This window comes from Hesperophylax consimilis, chromosome 26, assembly GCF_061612785.1.
Source record: "Hesperophylax consimilis isolate HC1 chromosome 26, BYU_Hcon_1.0, whole genome shotgun sequence".
Classification (NCBI taxonomy): domain Eukaryota; kingdom Metazoa; phylum Arthropoda; class Insecta; order Trichoptera; family Limnephilidae; genus Hesperophylax; species Hesperophylax consimilis.
The window spans coordinates 22,855,038-22,873,809 of NC_142861.1; the positions used below are offsets into that span (position 1 = coordinate 22,855,038).

An 18,772-nucleotide genomic window follows, 5' to 3' on the forward strand; every position below is an offset into this window, starting at 1 on the left:
ATTACTGATTAATATTTTTTTTTTTATAAAATTAAATTTTTGTAATTTATTTTAATACGGAAAACCAACATTTATTATATTTTACAATGTATAGTAAAAGGGTGCGTATAAACAGGCAAAGTTTTATCGAGTCGAACCACGAATTAGGGAAAGGAACGAAAATACCGCAATTGGCATCAATCTTATAATAGCTCTTTTTTATCTTATCTTCGGATATATATTATGTTTTCTAAATTTTTGAAATAATCTCTTATCTTTTTGAACTATCCAACGGTTACAATTTTATTTATTTATGTTTAATTTAAAAGAAAGACGAACACCAAATACGAATAACCTGACAATGTTTTATATTCTCCCACTACCCCCGTAGTAAGCAACAATAATTCAAAATCAACCCGTAAAAAGTTCGTCTACTAAATATATGAAACATCTGTATTTATCAAAAGATGTATTTGAAAATATATTTTTTGGTTTGATTAAGGATTGAATCTTCCTCTCCAAGGACTGGAATCAACCGCGCCAACTAAATGAACTAAATCCCGATTTGGTATGACCGGCATTTATTTTTTATATTAACTGCTGTAATGTCATTCAATTTCAGAGAAATGCAAATATGTCCGCGTGTATTCACGTGATTGCCGCCAGTTCATTGTAATCAACAACGAGTCTATCTGCCAAATTTCAGCTTTATTGGATGTTGGAAAATGGGTGAATATCCACTTCATTCATACATTCATTTAAGAAAACGCATGTGAAATTCAAGAAGGCGTATTTAAAAGTATAAAAAAATAATATTTAAAAAAAACACACGAACATATCTTCACAGTTTGAGAACTAATAATAATTGTATACAAAAAATGTCAACAACGAAAAAAACAGTAAAAAAAACATCTGCACATCCGGTCGTCGCGCATCGGCCCATGTAGTGCCCAGCCAGCCTCATATACCTACTATCATATTATTATTCAAAAAGTAATATTTACAATAATTATCTAATTTGGGTTTCTTTTGCGGCAATTTTTTGAAACAAATGTCTATTATTAAAGCCCGAACGAAACAGAAAATACAAAAATGACTGTTACCAGTTTCTCCTTTGAGATTGAGATAACAATCCTTGGCTATGAATTCGGAGGTCGCGGGTTCAAATTACGGCGTGCGAATGTGAATTTTAATTGATAAATTTGTATAATTTCACAATATTTATTAGTTTAAAATAATACGTTAATAACTATATCGTATATTTGCGGCATGTTGAAGAATGAAAATAGGTACTTTCAGTATCGCCATGTTAAATTAATAATGCAATATTTTAAAAACTACAAAATAGTTGTTAATAGTATGAGGTTGAGATTACGATCCTTGGGTACGCATTTTGAGGTCGCGGATTCGAATTCCGGCGTGCGCAAGTAAATTTGATTTGATAAAATCGTGCCACAGCCGAGCTGTTGAACTCAAGAACCAGTGTTAAAAACGAAACGACAAGGTGCCGAAGGGATCAACGATGCTGGTTCCTCAGCGCATCTTTATAAGAAAGACAAAAAGTTAATTTTTGTCACAGATAATCTTAGCCATAATTCTGTGTGTTTTTAAGTACCTAGTTACTCATGTGCGTTCTTATGATAAAATACAGTTTTTAGTATTTTACAATTATATTTTAAAATTATACAATGATACAAAGTAATTGAACAAATATATGTTAATTCCACTCAAGCAAAAGGATGGGAAAAACTTTATCAAAAGCATATTTATTGGTGTTCACCTTGTAAACCGAGTCGAATAATAGAGATACTTACATAAATGATTCGTAGTAAAGATACATTTACAGATGGTCGCTATGGTAGAACGATGGTATAATAGTAATTTATGTGAATACATCACAAGAGTCCCGAGTGCTCCCAACCGCCTGGAGCCAGTGAGATTGCAGTGAGGGCATCCCAAATAATTGGGGTATGTTTTTATATACATTTATGTAACACCTCACAAGAGCGTCCCTGCCTGTGCAGTGTACAGACAGGGGAACTATGTCACCACCCGGTTGGGCGGCGTTGTGAGGCGGAATAAGGTAGGGGCTGCAGGAAGGGATTTGTTATTGCGGGCCTTGAAGAGGCTCGGATTATAGGATGGAGGAAAAACAGATGCCGGTAGCTCGAAATTGCTTGTTGATAAGCTAAAAGTATTGGAGAGAGGAAGGAGATGTGGAAGAGAAAGGTGGGGAAGTACCTGGTCACCAAACACGGCTAAAACCATTTCAATCAAATTTTCAATTCTGAATGATGGTATTACACCAGGGCAATACTGAGAGTACCCTCCAATCTGGAACGTATCGCAAATATACCTTATATTATTTTTAAAGATAAATTGTGAAAAAATACAATGCCATATCTGCTTTGTTTGTTTTTTTTTTTTTTTATATTTACTCCACACAGGAGGCCCAGAAGAAAATAATTTCCCTCGGGGCCTATGTCATCTTTGGGGATGCTGTGTGGAGGGTCTTTTTTTGGAGAGGAAGGAGTGAACATGGGTCTTGAAGAGTCCCATGTTGTAGGAGGGAGGAAACACAGAGGCCGGCAGTTCGTTCCACAGCCGAGCTGTTGAACTTAAGAACGAATCGTAGAAGCGACCCGTTCTCATTACATTACATTACATGTTACTTTTATCTATGGGTAAAACCATCTAGGTGCCTACCTAACACAAAAGTTAAATTGTGTAACGGAACAAGGAAGATAGGCCATTAATCGTTGTTAGTTTGTGTGTAGTGTCGCCAACATCATATAACCTAACAATGCCCTGCATCTACACTCCTACATAGTCACCAAACGTACAACCCGTGCAGTATGGTCTAAGCTCGATGACAGTTGGCAAACTTCCATGCCATATCCGCTTTGTTTCTATTATCTATGGATAAAACCATCTAGGTGCCTACCTAACACAAAAGTTAAAATGTGTAACGGAACAAGGAAGATAGGCCATTGATTGTTGTTAGTTTGTGTGTAGTGTCGCCAACATCATATAACCTAACAATGCCCTGCATCTACACTCCTACATATTCACCAAACGTACAACCCGTGCAGTATGGTCTAAGCTCGATGACAGTTGGCAAACTTCCATGCCATACCCGCTTTGTTTCTATTATCTATGGATAAAACCATCTAGGTGCCTACCTAACACAAAAGTTAAAATGTGTAACGGAACAAGGAAGATAGGCCATTGATTGTTGTTAGTTTGTGTGTAGTGTCGCCAACATCATATAACCTAACAATGCCCTGCATCTACACTCCTACATATTCACCAAACGTACAACCCGTGCAGTATGGTCTAAGCTCGATGACAGTTGGCAAACTTCCATGCCATACCCGCTTTGTTTCTATTATCTATGGATAAAACCATCTAGGTGCCTACCTAACACAAAAGTTAAAATGTGTAACGGAACAAGGAAGATAGGCCATTAATCGTTGTTAGTTTGTGTGTAGTGTCGCCAACATCATATAACCTAACAATGCCCTGCATCTACACTCCTACATAGTCACCAAACGTACAACCCGTGCAGTATGGTCTAAGCTCGATGACAGTTGGCAAACTTCCATGCCATATCCGCTTTGTTTCTATTATCTATGGATAAAACCATCTAGGTGCCTACCTAACACAAAAGTTAAAATGTGTAACGGAACAAGGAAGATAGGCCATTGATTGTTGTTAGTTTGTGTGTAGTGTCGCCAACATCATATAACCTAACAATGCCCTGCATCTACACTCCTACATATTCACCAAACGTACAACCCGTGCAGTATGGTCTAAGCTCGATGACAGTTGGCAAACTTCCATGCCATACCCGCTTTGTTTCTATTATCTATGGATAAAACCATCTAGGTGCCTACCTAACACAAAAGTTAAAATGTGTAACGGAACAAGGAAGATAGGCCATTGATTGTTGTTAGTTTGTGTGTAGTGTCGCCAACATCATATAACCTAACAATGCCCTGCATCTACACTCCTACATATTCACCAAACGTACAACCCGTGCAGTATGGTCTAAGCTCGATGACAGTTGGCAAACTTCCATGCCATACCCGCTTTGTTTCTATTATCTATGGATAAAACCATCTAGGTGCCTACCTAACACAAAAGTTAAAATGTGTAACGGAACAAGGAAGATAGGCCATTAATCGTTGTTAGTTTGTGTGTAGTGTCGCCAACATCATATAACCTAACAATGCCCTGCATCTACACTCCTACATAGTCACCAAACGTACAACCCGTGCAGTATGGTCTAAGCTCGATGAAAGTTGGCAAGCTTCCATGCCATATCCGCTTTGTTTCTATTATCTATGGATAAAACCATCTAGGTGCCTACCTAACACAAAAGTTAAAATGTGTAACGGAACAAGGAAGATAGGCCATTAATCGTTGTTAGTTTGTGTGTAGTGTCGCCAACATCATATAACTTAACAATACCCTGCATCTACACTCCTACATAGTCACCAAACGTACAACCCGTGCAGTATGGTCTAAGCTCGATGACAGTTGGCAAGCTTCCATGCCATATCTGCTTTGTTTCTATTATCTATGGGTAAAGCCATTTAGGTACCTACCTAACAGATAAGTCAAAATTTGTAACGGAACAGGGAAGATAGGCCATTAATCGTTGATAGTTTGTGTGTAGTGTCGCCAACATCATATAACTTAACAATACCCTGCATCTACACTCCTACATAGTCACCAAACGTACAACCCGTGCAGTATGGTCTAAGCTCGATGACAGTTGGCACGCTTCCATGCCATATCCGCTTTGTTTCTATTATCTATGGGTAAAAGTTTGTTGGTACCCATAAAAAAGCTAAAATTAACAATAAGTATTGAAAATTATTTTTTTCGAGATGGATGAAATTTTTCACTCTTTTATCTTTCGAAAAACTCAGCGAATAAGTTTCATAAAGGATTTGACTTGAAGACGAAACATTACTTTATCATAATGTACCAAATTCACAGCGCGTAAATATCTACATATTTGATATTATTATTTGTGCCATCTGGCGTCAAGAATATTAATAATTACACATTATTCCAATGGAAGTTTCCTACTTACCATAGGTCGAAAGTATGCTATATGTACACGAAACACCTCTCTGTGAAAAGCATTGTTTGAGACCACGACGGGAAATTATATATAACGCATACATTGAGGACTGTCTTCAAACTATCGTCTGTACAGAATAAAAATATGTCTTCAAAGTATGCTCTAGATGTATGTATCGATATATATTTTAAACGGTACATCATAGACGTATATAGCTGTGAGGGGGTAGTTTTTAAGGGTTGATTAAACAAAATGGCATTAAAAAAAAAGTGTATATAATGTGGCTCAAAGTATGCTTTATACAAATATATATATATATATTTATATCGGACAACACTTATTGGAACATCTTTGAGTAAACCACCTTTCTTGATCATCCTTTCACATGTGATATATAACGCTATAAATTACGTGGCAACATGTTTTTTTGTGAAATAAATTTAAAATGTGGTCAGCTATTATATATACAGCTATTTTATGCATATGCTCACAAAATTTTCATCATTAAATCATGAACGCATGTTGATCTTTTTTATGAAAGCACTTACTTGATATGCAATGTTGCCAAATCTTTTGTCCTTCTGTCGAGCTTCTGTTTGGACGGACTTGAACAGATTTATTTGTTGGTTGAATATTCGAAAATACGTAATGCATTGGAACGTTTGGCGCGAATATTTAAAATTGCGGGTTTATTTAAAAGTAAAGTTATACAATCAAAACTTATTTATATTACGTTTACAGTTGAATTAATTATTTTAAAATTAGTTTTGTAGAACAGGCTTTTATAAGATATTCTATCTTTTTAATAGCATTAATTTATTATTTGAAAATGTAGATTGATTTACAATTAAAATACCAAAGTTCAATAATATTAGTATTGTGTTTACAGTATTATTGGAAGTATATTTTATAAAATCTGATTTATTTGAGTTGTTTTCTTTCCTTTTATTATAAAATACCTATTATATGATTTTCAGAAAACGATTTTTGTACACAATATTTGTGCTGGTGTATAATAATAACTATTAATACATATTTTGTATTAATAGTTCTTCATTTTTGTTAATTTTATAACCTTAAATATAAAAGTTACAAATCAATGTACACCATAATATGTATGTATAGTTGTAATGTGTAAACTTTCCTAAATAAAGATATTATTATTATTTTTTAGTGGAATAAATCTTTGATTTTTTTTTTACATTTACTCCACACAAGAGGCCCTGAGGATAATAATTTCCCTCAGGGCCTATGTCATCTTTGAAGATGCTGTGTGGAGGGTCTTTTTGAGGAGAGGAAGGAGTGAACATGTGTCTTGAAGAGACCCATGTCATATGAGGGAGGAAACACAGAGGCCGGAAATTTGATCCAGAGCCGAGCCGTTGAACACCGAAACGAGTCGTAGAAACGACCCGTTCTCATGCGACTAATGTTAACCGTGTACATATGTTGGGCATGCATTTGGCGTGTTTCCCGACTATGCTCCGGTGCTGAAGGGATTAATGATGCTAGTTCCTCGGAGCATCTTCCATAGAAATACCGGTAGAACAAGCATATGCTCTAAAAATTGCAATCCGTTTGTTAAGATGGGAGAATCTATCAAACAGACCGCCCGTTTCTGCACAGAGTCGAGGGTTTTTTCAGGTATTTTCGGGCTTCACACCAGAGGTGGCTGCCAAATCCAACCGTGGGGCGCCCTTGTGATTTGTACAGGGTTAGCAGTTGTGTACTATTCAAGTATTTGCGGGCCCTGTACAGTACGCCCTCATTAACCTCAATTAATTGAAATATTCAGAACTGTTTTATAGTGAATTGTTTTATAGTGAATACCTCACAAGAGTCCCAACTGCTCCCGTCTAGAGCCAGTGAGAATATGGCATCCCCAATTGGGGGATGTTGTGTGGCTGAGGGTAAGTGGGGAAGGGAAAGAGGAAGGTGGGGAAGTACCTGGCTATTCAGATCTAGTCACTAAACACGGCTAAACCCATTTGGAGCAACGTTTCAATTCTGAATGGTGGTCTTACACCAGGGCGATACTGGTAGTATCTTCCACTCTGGAACGTGCCGCAAATATACTATATATTATTTTAATTAATTAATTGTGAAATAACACAAATTAATCAAATAAAATTTATTTGCGCACGCCGGGTTCGAACCCGCGACCTTCGAACTAGTTATGTTACTGAGCCATTTTTTTGTTTGTTTAACAATAGCTCCACACAGGAAGCCCTGAGGAAAATATTTTCCCTCAGGCCTATGTCATCTTTGAAGATGCTGTGTGGAGGGTATTTTAAAGGAAGGGAAGGAGAGGAAGGATAAGGGGTGGGTGGGTGGGGTCTGTGGGTCCAGGAGTGACGGACGTATGAATCCATCCCTCCCACTGCGGTGCAAGACGATGTTCCCAAAGAGTTCTGCCTGAAAGGTTTCCCTCAACCTGTCTCTCCGGCCTTCCACGTAGCTGGAGGACACATCCACCGCCAAGACCCGAGCAAACCTCACCCCATGAACCCGGGCACAGTCACCAAACCACTTGGGGTGACCTATGGCAGAGGTGTAGTTATCCAATAAATGGTTCCCGGGGTGGCAGTACCAAATTGTAAATAGATTAGAAGATACTTTCCTGAATGGTCGCCATTCCCCATGGGGTTACCAGTCACGTCTTCCACTCTGGAATGTACCCGGCAGTAGCTGTAGTATAATCTACCATAGCCACATATTGCACAAGTCTTGTGTTTTAATAAAATTTTGCACAAATTCATTGTTTGGTAAAATAAAAACAAATTTGAAAAAATTCACATTTTAATTTATTTATTTTCAGACATTTTTAAAAACTTTCATTAGGAAATTCAACAGAACTAAAACAAACTTTAAAACTAATTAAGTAATGATTTTTACATAATTGCAGTTTAAAAAATATACAATACGTTATACAAAACTGCCATTATCAGAGTTTAACAAAATATATAATAGCAAAATCGAGAGAAACAAAACATACTTAAAAAATAATGAAGTAATGATTTTTACATAATTTCAGTTTAAAATAATATGGAAAACGTCATACCAAACTGACATTATCAGATATTAACAAAATATATAATAGCAAAATCGATTGAAATAAAACATACTTAAAAAATAATTAATTAATGATTTTTACATAATTTCAGTTTAAAATAATATGGAAAACGTCATACCAAACTTACATTATCAGAGTTTAACAAAATAGAGAAATAAATCACACTTAAAAAAAAAATTGCATTCATTTTCAACTAATTAATTTTCCTTATTTAGTAAAATCCTTATTTAACAACATCCCCATTAAAGAATGCCTTAAAATAATTGAAAATATCCTAGAACAATCTAATGTCAACCCAATAATAAGAAAAGAGTTATTCCAGCTCATAAAATTTGCATACAAACAAATTATTTTCTTTTTAATGATACATATTTTGAGCAATTGGACGGACTTCCCATGGGATGCCCTTTAAGCCCACTTCTAGCGGAGATATTTATGGATCATATTGAAAATATTATTCTAAAGTCTCCCTTAGCTAAATATATAATATACTATGTCAGATATGTAGACGATATCTTAATATGTTGGAAAGGCACCAACCGTCAATTAGATATCTTTATTAATTGGGCCAACACTGTTAATAATAAAATCTGCTTCACAGTCGAACATGAGATCAAAGGTAAAATATTTTTTTTAGATCTAACAATTGGAAAGAATAATAATAAACATACTTTTGAAATATTTAGAAAACCAACTTTTACAGACACTACAATAAATGCAAATTCAACTCATCCTTCAGAACAGCCAGAAAATGCAAATTCAACTCATCCTTTAGAAACAGAGGTAATTATCTTTAAAATGTACAAAAAGTACGTTACCTGAGAAAAATCCACATGATCGTGTTAGAGTACTAAAATCATCTTCTATATTATTATGCCCAGACAATTCTGAAATTTCAGAATCTCTAAGAAACTCAAATATTTCATGTATTTAAAAATGAAAATATTGCAAAAATAGCAATGTCTGACCCATTAATATGTTCATATGGGTCTTTATTATTAAGTAATCACACGGAACACCATTTGAATACACATATAACATCGAAGATGAGGGATTTAGCCAAGGTGTATATAGTTATTAAAGAACAGAAACCTTCAATTTCAACCTTTGATTTAGCGTTTGACCCTGTGCATTTTGATGTTTTTATTAAAGCCGTACAAATAAATAGTGGTTACGATGAAATTACAGGTTCTGTAAAAATTCCTAGCATGTCTCAACGACTTTGTACGGCTATAAAAGATTGTACAAAGTCGTTGAGACATGCTAGGATTTTTTACAGAACCTGTAATTTCATCGTAACCACTATTTATTTGTACGGCTTTAATAAAAACATCAAAATGCACAGGGTCAAACGCTAAATCAAAGGTTGAAATTGAAGGTATGTTCGTTACCAGTTTAGTACAATATGGACATGAGTTTTTACGGTCATGCACTCGTGCTCATTTACTAGTAGAAATAGTGCTTCGAGTTGTAGTCGATGACACTTCGATTGCCTCCTGCTTCTCTAAATGATGTTGCTCATCATCGGCGTTGGAAATTTTCATATCTAAAAAGTAACAATACATTATTTAGCTTTCTTTAAACTTAATTAGTAAAACCTCAAATTATAAGAAAGCAGTCATTGTTGAATGAAACACTAGTATATATTGAATTATTTCGCGGATAAGCGATAAGCCGCCATAGCTCAGTGGTCAGAGCTGTCGACCGGAAATCGAGGGGACACGGGTTCGAGTCCCGTTGGCGTTATGTAAATCTCAATTATTTGTACCTATATTTTGTTAACTCGGATATTTTCTTATATTATTTTGTATAACATATATTTATCATATAAGATATAAGATCTGTATAATTAAAAAAATATATAAATAAATAAAGATGTACATTATTATCTGTAAAAGCCCTATGGGCGTTTAAATAAATAAATAAATAAATAAAATATCTTTTATCAGGAGATTTTTCAATGTGGATGAGTGTTTCAGGCGAATAATTATTGCTTTTAAAATAATTATAATTAAATTAAATTATTTAATTAAATGAAGACAATATTAGCATCACTCAATCTAAAATCTGAAACAGAAAAGATACGGTCACATCTGGGACTCGCACCGGACCTTCGGCTTTCTGGGCCGCACCTCTGACCATATAATAATCAAATTATATGTTACGTATTGATTGTTTCAAGAGTATTAAACATGTTTTCTGTAGATACCTGATTCTATCGAAGAAGTAACGTTGTTCGGTTTGTATAGTGAATCATCATCTTCGGACGTCGGCGGACTCCTTTCTAACATTACTTCAGTTTTGGTTTCTAAAATAAAGCATAATATATTATATATTTATCCAATAATAATATCTCAATGTAGTAAGTAAGTCATGTGCACAAATATGAAACCTAACCTAATATAATGACAAAACAACAGACTAATTAAGCATTTGCAACGTAATATTTAATTAGCAGCATTTCTGATATTACCTATAACAATTTACTATAAGCTAAGGTAGCTCTGTAATATTTCAGATTATTATCAGTGAATATTACCTGAATCTGAGGAAGTTTCATGGTTAATTTCTTCGCCCAGTATGCTCTGCATATTGCTGATGATTAAACTTTGTCCTTTGGAAATTAGCGAAAAGGGTGAAGACGAGATCATGTCGTCAGTACTGTTTATTGATGTACGTAAATCACTGGTTCTTGGAACATCTATAAAATATCAAGAACAAACACATTGAAACATACATATATGTACCTGCAGTTTTCTGTTTTTGCAAATTTTATTTCCACAAAGGAATTTGTTTAATTTGAATATGAACAAATTAATGGGTGATTATCCGACGTGTAAAACTTCGTTTTAACTTAATTATTTTAAGAAACAACTGTTTGAAAACAAAACATGCTTTTAAATGCATATTTTAGTATAGGAATATGGCTTTAGTTTGATTTGACATTTTTACCACAAGTTGTTAGGTTAGCTTTTTTGAATTTTGTTAATACATAATATATATCTATTATTCAAAATAATTTTACTGCTTGGGTTCTCAAAAAAGAAAGAAAAAAATCATGACCTATATAATAAAATACGGTAATTATTCTGTACTCATTTGATAAGCATAGATTAAAATTGTTAATATTATATTTATTATATTAATTCTATATTTTACAATTTAGGTTATTACCTATTTAGAAATATGTAATAGCTTACCGTATTTAAAATCCATTTCGCAAAGCTGAAAGATTTTATTAAATCTCCTTCGTAATAAAGCTAATAAAACGCAAAAACAAATCAACCTGTCAACTGATTCGTGATATACGAACATTGAATAACGGTAATATTTAATATTATCTGTTAGCCAGTTACAAGTCATTAAGTGTTTCAGAAAACTAACCTGAAGCTAGCTTCAAATGGACCAATACAAACAAACCAGCCTTGTGCTAGCAAACAACATCATTCGATAATGGGCTCTAAATAATATAACTTTAGAGGTTAATTTTGCATACAATTCTTGAGCCTTATAGTTCCTTTCGAATATTGTTTAGACCAATACGCAATGTCGTACGATAATAAGCTCTAAATAATATTACTTTAGAGGCTATTTTTGCATACAATTGTTAAAACATTTAATTACTTTAGAAAATTATTTGTACACCTGCGTTTGACACAAATAACGATGGCAACGTCGCTTTTTGAGATCAATGAAGTTAGTTTAACATACGATAGAAATAATTAACAAAGTCAGGTTGAATATCTGAGATAAAATCGCATATAGGAGCATATCTAATGCTCACGAAAATCGCACTTGTCACATCAAATTGAGTTGAAAATGCCACTGATCTCGTCTCGCCGAGACGATTAAAATGGCATTTAAATCTCAATTTGTCGATGATCAAGTAAGTGCTCAATGATCAAGTAAGTCGAAATGATCCAATAGTTCCGGTTATTTGCAGACGCTAAGATGTACAAAGTGCCGTATCATAAACCTATATATATATATATATATATATATATATATATATATATATATATATATATATATATATATATATATATATATCGTCTCATACATAGGTACCCTTCTGTTATTCTGACTCTTGACGTCATGGCCCGACTCAAGTATTTGGTTCACTTGATCGTTCCATGTCTGCGTCTCAGATTTTTTTCTGCAATAATATAACTAGAACATTAACAGATATCTAGGATACCTACATAAAATATAGAATTTTCGAGTTACGTAAAAAAAAACTTTTAATTTTCAATTTTCTGTGTCTGGATGCCGTGGAACATTTTTGACTTCGCGATAAATTTACAAATCACAAATGGTTATTAAATATTTTTTGAATCAAATTACAACTCATTATATTGTTAATGAATTGTTCTCAACTGCACCGGAAAAATTGTATTCATTTTACGGACGAAGAGATTCTTGTTTTAAACTTCTGCAAAATATTCAAACAATTAATTTGTTGTGTATTAAATTATATGAATTATGTATGATCTTACACTGAATATAAAAATAAGCCAGTATATGTACAGTTTTTGCCACAGTATCATGCATGATTGTCACCAGCGAGTTGTTAATCAATTAAATTTATACAAAATGTCGATTAACTAAATTCATGCTAATTTAATTTACAATGTAATTCGTGTGCCGTAGTAAATTCAATTCCTCCATGATGAATTGGGCTACATTTTCCGCTTACTGTGACGGTAGTAGGAGATTTTCTAATATTTTCAGGTTATTCGTAACCCGGGAATGATTGTCTTTCTTTAAAAAGAAAAAATATACACTAGCATAGACCTTGGACCCGTGATATATCACGGGATAGTCATAGAGGTGCTATGGCGTACTTACTAATATCTAGTCTAAAATTTAAAAAAATGCACGGCATTGGTACAATATTACACTCCATAATAGATTAGTGACCGGTTAATGGCTGATTTGACAAATGTGTCTGGTTCTCAATTCTCACCCAGACGTCGTGGGTTTAATTCATCTTGTAGCTTTTTTGTTGTTTGTTTTTGGGGTGTTATGCCGTGTTGCGCTAACTCCTTCTTTAGCCGACGTTTCGGACAGCGTTGCAGTGTCCATCATCAGGGTAGATCCGAACACATCTTCGGATCAACCCTGATGATGGACACTGCAACGCTGTCTGAAACGTCGGCTAAAGAAGGAGTTAGCGCAACACGGCATAACACCCCAAAAACAAACAACAAAAATGCTTTTGGCCGTGAGAATCTAAAAACTTACCATCTTGTAGCTAATTCCTCCATCATTACACAAGCAACATGAGACAAGGAAAAGAAATGAATTGAGACTCCCCTTCAGGAAAAAAACACAGAGTCAAAAGTCATTGATGTACGGAGCGTTGAAGATATTTGGAGAGCTACCAGAAGAAATAAAATCAGAAGAAAACATAAAAACCTTTAAAATTAAATTAAGAAAATATGTGATTGATTCATTTTAAATGTGTTATCATAATTATATGTATATGTAAAAGAGATTCATGCGTTACCTTTATATGAGGGAATATATGTACTACCCTTTCCTGTATCCATCCTTATTCTTAGCAGGAATGCTCGATCTTAATACATTAGAAGCCCGCCGAAAAATATTTTTAGGAAAACATTTTTTTAAGATAATCTCTGGAACTATACATAATCCACCTATTTTGAAAGAGATTAACTTATATGTCCCAGACAAGTATACTCGTGGAAGGTCCCATACCCTTTTTTATGCTCCAAAAGCGAGGACTTCTGCCTATCAGAACGCCCCAGTCAACAGAGCGACTGAACTGCTCAACGAGTCTGCATTGACCATCGACATTTTTAACGTAACCTACAGGCAGTTTAACAATTATCTTTTGACGTATGTCACAAAGTAGTGAAACTGACCTTTTTATGTGTTTTGCTATACTTTTTGTCTAATTTGTAATCTTCTCCATAATGTATTGGTGAATAACCGTTTTACGGAGAACATGAAAAATAAATAAATAAATAAACAATAAATAAATGTATATAAGGATTGTATTAGGACATTGATAACTATGTACCTACTTAAAATAACACAATAAACAATAAACATCTCCACGAACGTCGTATTCACGAACAAAGACTGGTGCGGGAGACGCGTGCGGCGTTGCAAGTCACCAACGAATGCAAGCGAACTACTAATAAATCACACCCTTTCTACTCATGGCAAGGGAAGTGCGTCTGCACACCTTTGCTTGCTGACAATCTGGCTATAATATTTGTTTTGTTGTTGCAGGATCCCCTTGGGAGGTGCAGGTGATGTCAGGAGGAGGGGGTGGGGGTGGGGGCGGAGGAGCTGTGGTGGGCGAGGGTACAAGGTTGGTGCCCGCCCGCGAACCTGCAGTTTTCGAAGTCCTGACCACGCCAGGCGGGGGCACTTTCACTAAGGGAGAGGTGAGATTTAAAAAATATTTCTAGCAAATTAGGAGTTCCGCAAGATCAATTAGTGAGATATCCAGTATCTAAAAAAACACTAATATTATGGTGTAAGTGTTACATAATGATAGTAAGTAAGTTTTCCACTAAGGGAGAGGTGAGAATTTCTAATTTAAAAATATTTTCAGTTAATTAGGAGTTCCACAAGATCGAATAGTGGGACCTGAATTATTTAGAATAAACGCAATAATACAAATGGTACATAATGTGGGTCTTTATTACCAAAGGTATTCTTTGATTTTGACCCTGCCAGCTCGCTGAAAAATGGGTTTGGGAAAATATTTTCTTGTTCGATGGTGTGAATTTACGATTTCCAGCATATCAGGAATTCCGCAAGGTCGAATAGTGAGACCTAAAGTATTTTTAAAAACCAAATCTATGCTAGTGGCACATATTGATATATTATATCGTATTGTAAGATTATTTGTAAATAGTGTCAAAACAGGGAAAATTCCTCCCTCTTCTTGTGTCAACTAGGGATAGGGGTACAAAAATATATCCTTTAAAAAGATATATCCTTTCTACTCGGTGAATGGGCGGCTTCCTATTGTTAGTCCATCCGCTCACGGGGCGACTGGAAAAAAAACTAGTTGGCAACCGGCGACGCTACCAGTCACTCGCAACTCCACCTACGCGTTTTAAGTTACCAGTTCCTCATAGATAAGTCAGTTTTTTTTCAATTTACCATTTGTACATGCCTCAAGAGATGTCAGAATACGATATGTCCGAGCAGGAATAATTTTTTTTTCAGGGGGTTGAAAAATTCCAGTGTATTTATAACTATGGCTTCCTGATTGTGCAAGAATTAAAAAAAAATAATAGCTACTTCACCATCACTTGATTCTGTAGAAATTTTTTAACGAAATATGATAGTGACAGGCAGAAGTGATCTTCTTCATTTTATGGGTAAACAAGCTTAGATAATTTGTGAAATCGTATACTTGAGTTGTGCCGTGAGAGAAGCTTGATTGCCAACCAGTTTGCAACCGGCAGTTGCCAACCAGTTTCAGTCGCTCCGTGGGCGGATGGACTTACTGTTGTAGGTCGATCGCTCAATTGCTGTAGCTGCTAGCTCACTTAAAAGGGTATTCAACCAATCGTTCTTACAAGTTTTTATTCCAAACTATACATTATTATGGTATAGTTTTTGTGTGTTCCATATAAATACATTCGTGTAAATAATCACACGATGTTTTATGCATTCAAGACCCGAACAAACTCGTATTAAACTGAGTGCTGAATTGCAATTGCAACTGCTGAATTTACATCTACCTTTGATATCTTTAGGTGTACATATATAATAAAGTTCAATGACTCTTGGCGTTCGATCAAGAATACCAGATTCTAACCTGAAAATAAGATATTCTGTTAAAGTTTAAAGTAAATTATAAAGGCATGGATGGTTAGTGGGGGCCGATTTGACTTTTTTTCCATCATGCATTAATCCAAGTCGAAAATTTTATTTAGGTATTTCAATGATATTCAATCATGGTATAACACACATCATCTACAAATGATAACTTTCTCTAGTTTTATTACACATTGAAGGTAGTAAATAATAGCAAGGTGTATTGCATGAGCGACTACCATGACCACGCTCTATGGGCGTATCATTTTGTACAGTTGAATGGCTAATGAACTATTTAACATATTATATGAAAAAGAAATACTTTGTTTACAACACTTTTAATCAATAATAATCTACGTGTTTCAAAGCCAATGGCTTCTTCGTCGGGATAGTGAAAATTAACAAATGCTTTTCCATGGTTTACAAATCGTAATTTTTTATTGAATATATACGTTATTTTTTTAATGATAAACTAAAGTTTATAAGACAAGGTTTTTGTATGCAAAGCACAAAGGAAAACAAATTATTAAAAGCAATAGTTAGTCACATGAATTATACATAACTATATCAATACAAATTGAAAATATGTCCCGAGTAAAAATATGACTAGCATTAATTGTTGATTGAAGTACTAGTACATGTTGAATTATTTGGCGTGTTGGGAATAAGCCGACGTAGCTCAGTGGTCCAGATCACCTGACCGGACATCAGAAGGTGCGGGTTCAATTTCCGTTGGCGGCATTTATTTTTACTCGGAAGATATATTCAATTTGTATTGATATTTCAAGCGACTAATTATTGCTTATAATTATTTGAAATTATACGTTATGACTGTAATAATTTCCTACCCTGGTTTTGAGAAAAATAAATGCCTCAGGGCCTGTGTAATCTTTGAGGATGCTGTATGGAGGATATTTTTAAGTAAAGGTAGGAGAGGAAGTTCTGCGAAGGAAAAAAGCTATGAAAATGGTCGATCCCTCCCGCTGTGGCGCAAGGCGATGGGTCAATAGAGTCTAGTTGGAGAAGTCAAAGGGTTTCACCAAGCCAGCCTCTTCCGATCTGGCACGCCACGCAGCTGGTGGGCAGGTGCATGCTGAACACACCTCACCCGATGAATCCGGTGCCCCTGCTAAATTTCCAAACATAGCGAACAACTTGGGGTGACCTATGGCGGAGGTTTTGGTTATCCAATAAATGGTTGCCGGGCCGGCGGTACCCAAACTCACCTCCAAGATTGAATTTACATTTACAGCAATAATTATTACGCATTATCAATCTTATTATGAATATATTCAATAAACATCACCCGCCATAAAACAGGGAGATCCCCAGCATGGCGGGTGAAATAATTCTAAAAAAAATGTATATTCTTTGACGGCCTCCGTGGTCGAGGGGTGAGACACGTCTGAGAGGTCGCGGGCTCAAATCCCGGTGTGCGCAAGTAAATTTTATTTCAATAATTTGTTATTTTCACAAAATAATATATAGCATTTTTGCGGCATCGTTCTCAGTATCGCCTTGGTGTAAGATCATCATTCAGAATTGAAACATCGCTTGAAATGGCTTTAGCCGTGTTTGGTGACTAGATGTGAATAGCCAAGTACCCCTCCACCTTCCTCTTCCCATCTCCTCCCCACCGCACTACCTTCGGCCTCACAACATACCCCAATCTGGGATGCCATATTCTCACTGGCTTCCAGACAATAGGGAGCGGTTGGGACTCGTGTGCGGTATTCACATATTTTTTAATAGGTTCATTTTAATCTGCAAGCATGGTAACAATTTAAATAATAGAAGTCTGACAACAACAACAATTGCGAAGTTATAAATATTATGAACACTCATATCAAATTTGCATCATAAAATATTCCGTTTTGAATTCGTTGTTTTTCATAGCCGTCATAAACCGAGATCTTACGTGGATTGGACTTTTTTATCGATAGTGCAACAATTGTTAAATAATTATTGCCTGTAATCTGGCTGGATATCGGTTCAAAAATGATTATGTTTGAGTCGCATTTCTTATTTTAAAACCTACGCCATGAAGAGCATATAATATATTTTAAAGTGCATCGTATTTTAACAATACCCAGATTATCTTTGATATTCCTGTGAATTACATAAAAAAACATTTATAGTGTATTTATAACTCGATGTGTTATTTTACTTATTGTGTTAAAAAACTGCTGAAGAAAAAGTATTTCTACTGAAATTTACAATGCTAAGCCTTCGCAGTGAGGTAAATATCAATTCCCAATTCTCAATTAACCCTCAGGCCTCTGGCATATTCTGTCCGAAGGTCTCGGTATTCTCGCTTTTAAATGACATCCAAATAAATTGAATATTTCTGAACTTTTACGAAAACTAAGAACTGTTTTTATATGTTTTTGGAAATATTAAAATTTTCAATGCAAACATTTTTTTAAATGGTTTACCTTAAGTTTTTGAAACTAAACTTACAATGAAGAAAAAATTACACAAATGTATTACAAACGTTATAGTCACCTCATTTTTTGTTGTTTCATATAAAAATAATTGATAAAAAAATCAGGAAATTTATAATTTTTTTTTCAAATTGCGGTCGGAAACTTTGCACATTTTAGTTATTCTGTGGATAACTTATATAAAACACTAGTTTATATTTCTCACTATGTCAGTAAGCAAGACCCAACGTTTAGTTGTCAAGATTAATCCCAATAAATGTATACAAAAGGAATTCACATTTCAAATTTAGAATTAAAATAAATCTTATGAAAAAAATGAATAAATACTATTGATAGGTACTTTATCGCTCGCCTGAATTCTTCACACAATCG

The 18,772-nt window shown here is 34.8% G+C and overlaps 1 protein-coding gene and 1 long non-coding RNA gene across 7 annotated transcripts in view; one reads left to right on the top strand and one right to left on the bottom strand.

Moving 5' to 3' along the window:
• Positions 1-18,772, top strand: part of jbug (filamin-type immunoglobulin domains fbug) — a 166,294-nt gene that overhangs the window by 104,879 nt on the left and 42,643 nt on the right. For all 6 annotated transcript variants that reach the window (XM_089647232.1, XM_089647226.1, XM_089647231.1 and 3 more), the window contains exon 20: positions 14,409-14,566. In XM_089647232.1, the coding sequence (XP_089503358.1) occupies positions 14,409-14,566 (158 nt within the window). The remainder of the gene's footprint in view (positions 1-14,408; positions 14,567-18,772) is intronic.
• On the bottom strand, positions 9,471-12,000 carry LOC149411312 (uncharacterized). The gene is made up of 4 exons (XR_016304890.1): positions 11,348-12,000; positions 10,687-10,848; positions 10,357-10,455; positions 9,471-9,693 (listed from the first exon to the last, which is right to left on the bottom strand). It is a non-coding gene; the product is annotated as an uncharacterized LOC149411312 (long non-coding RNA).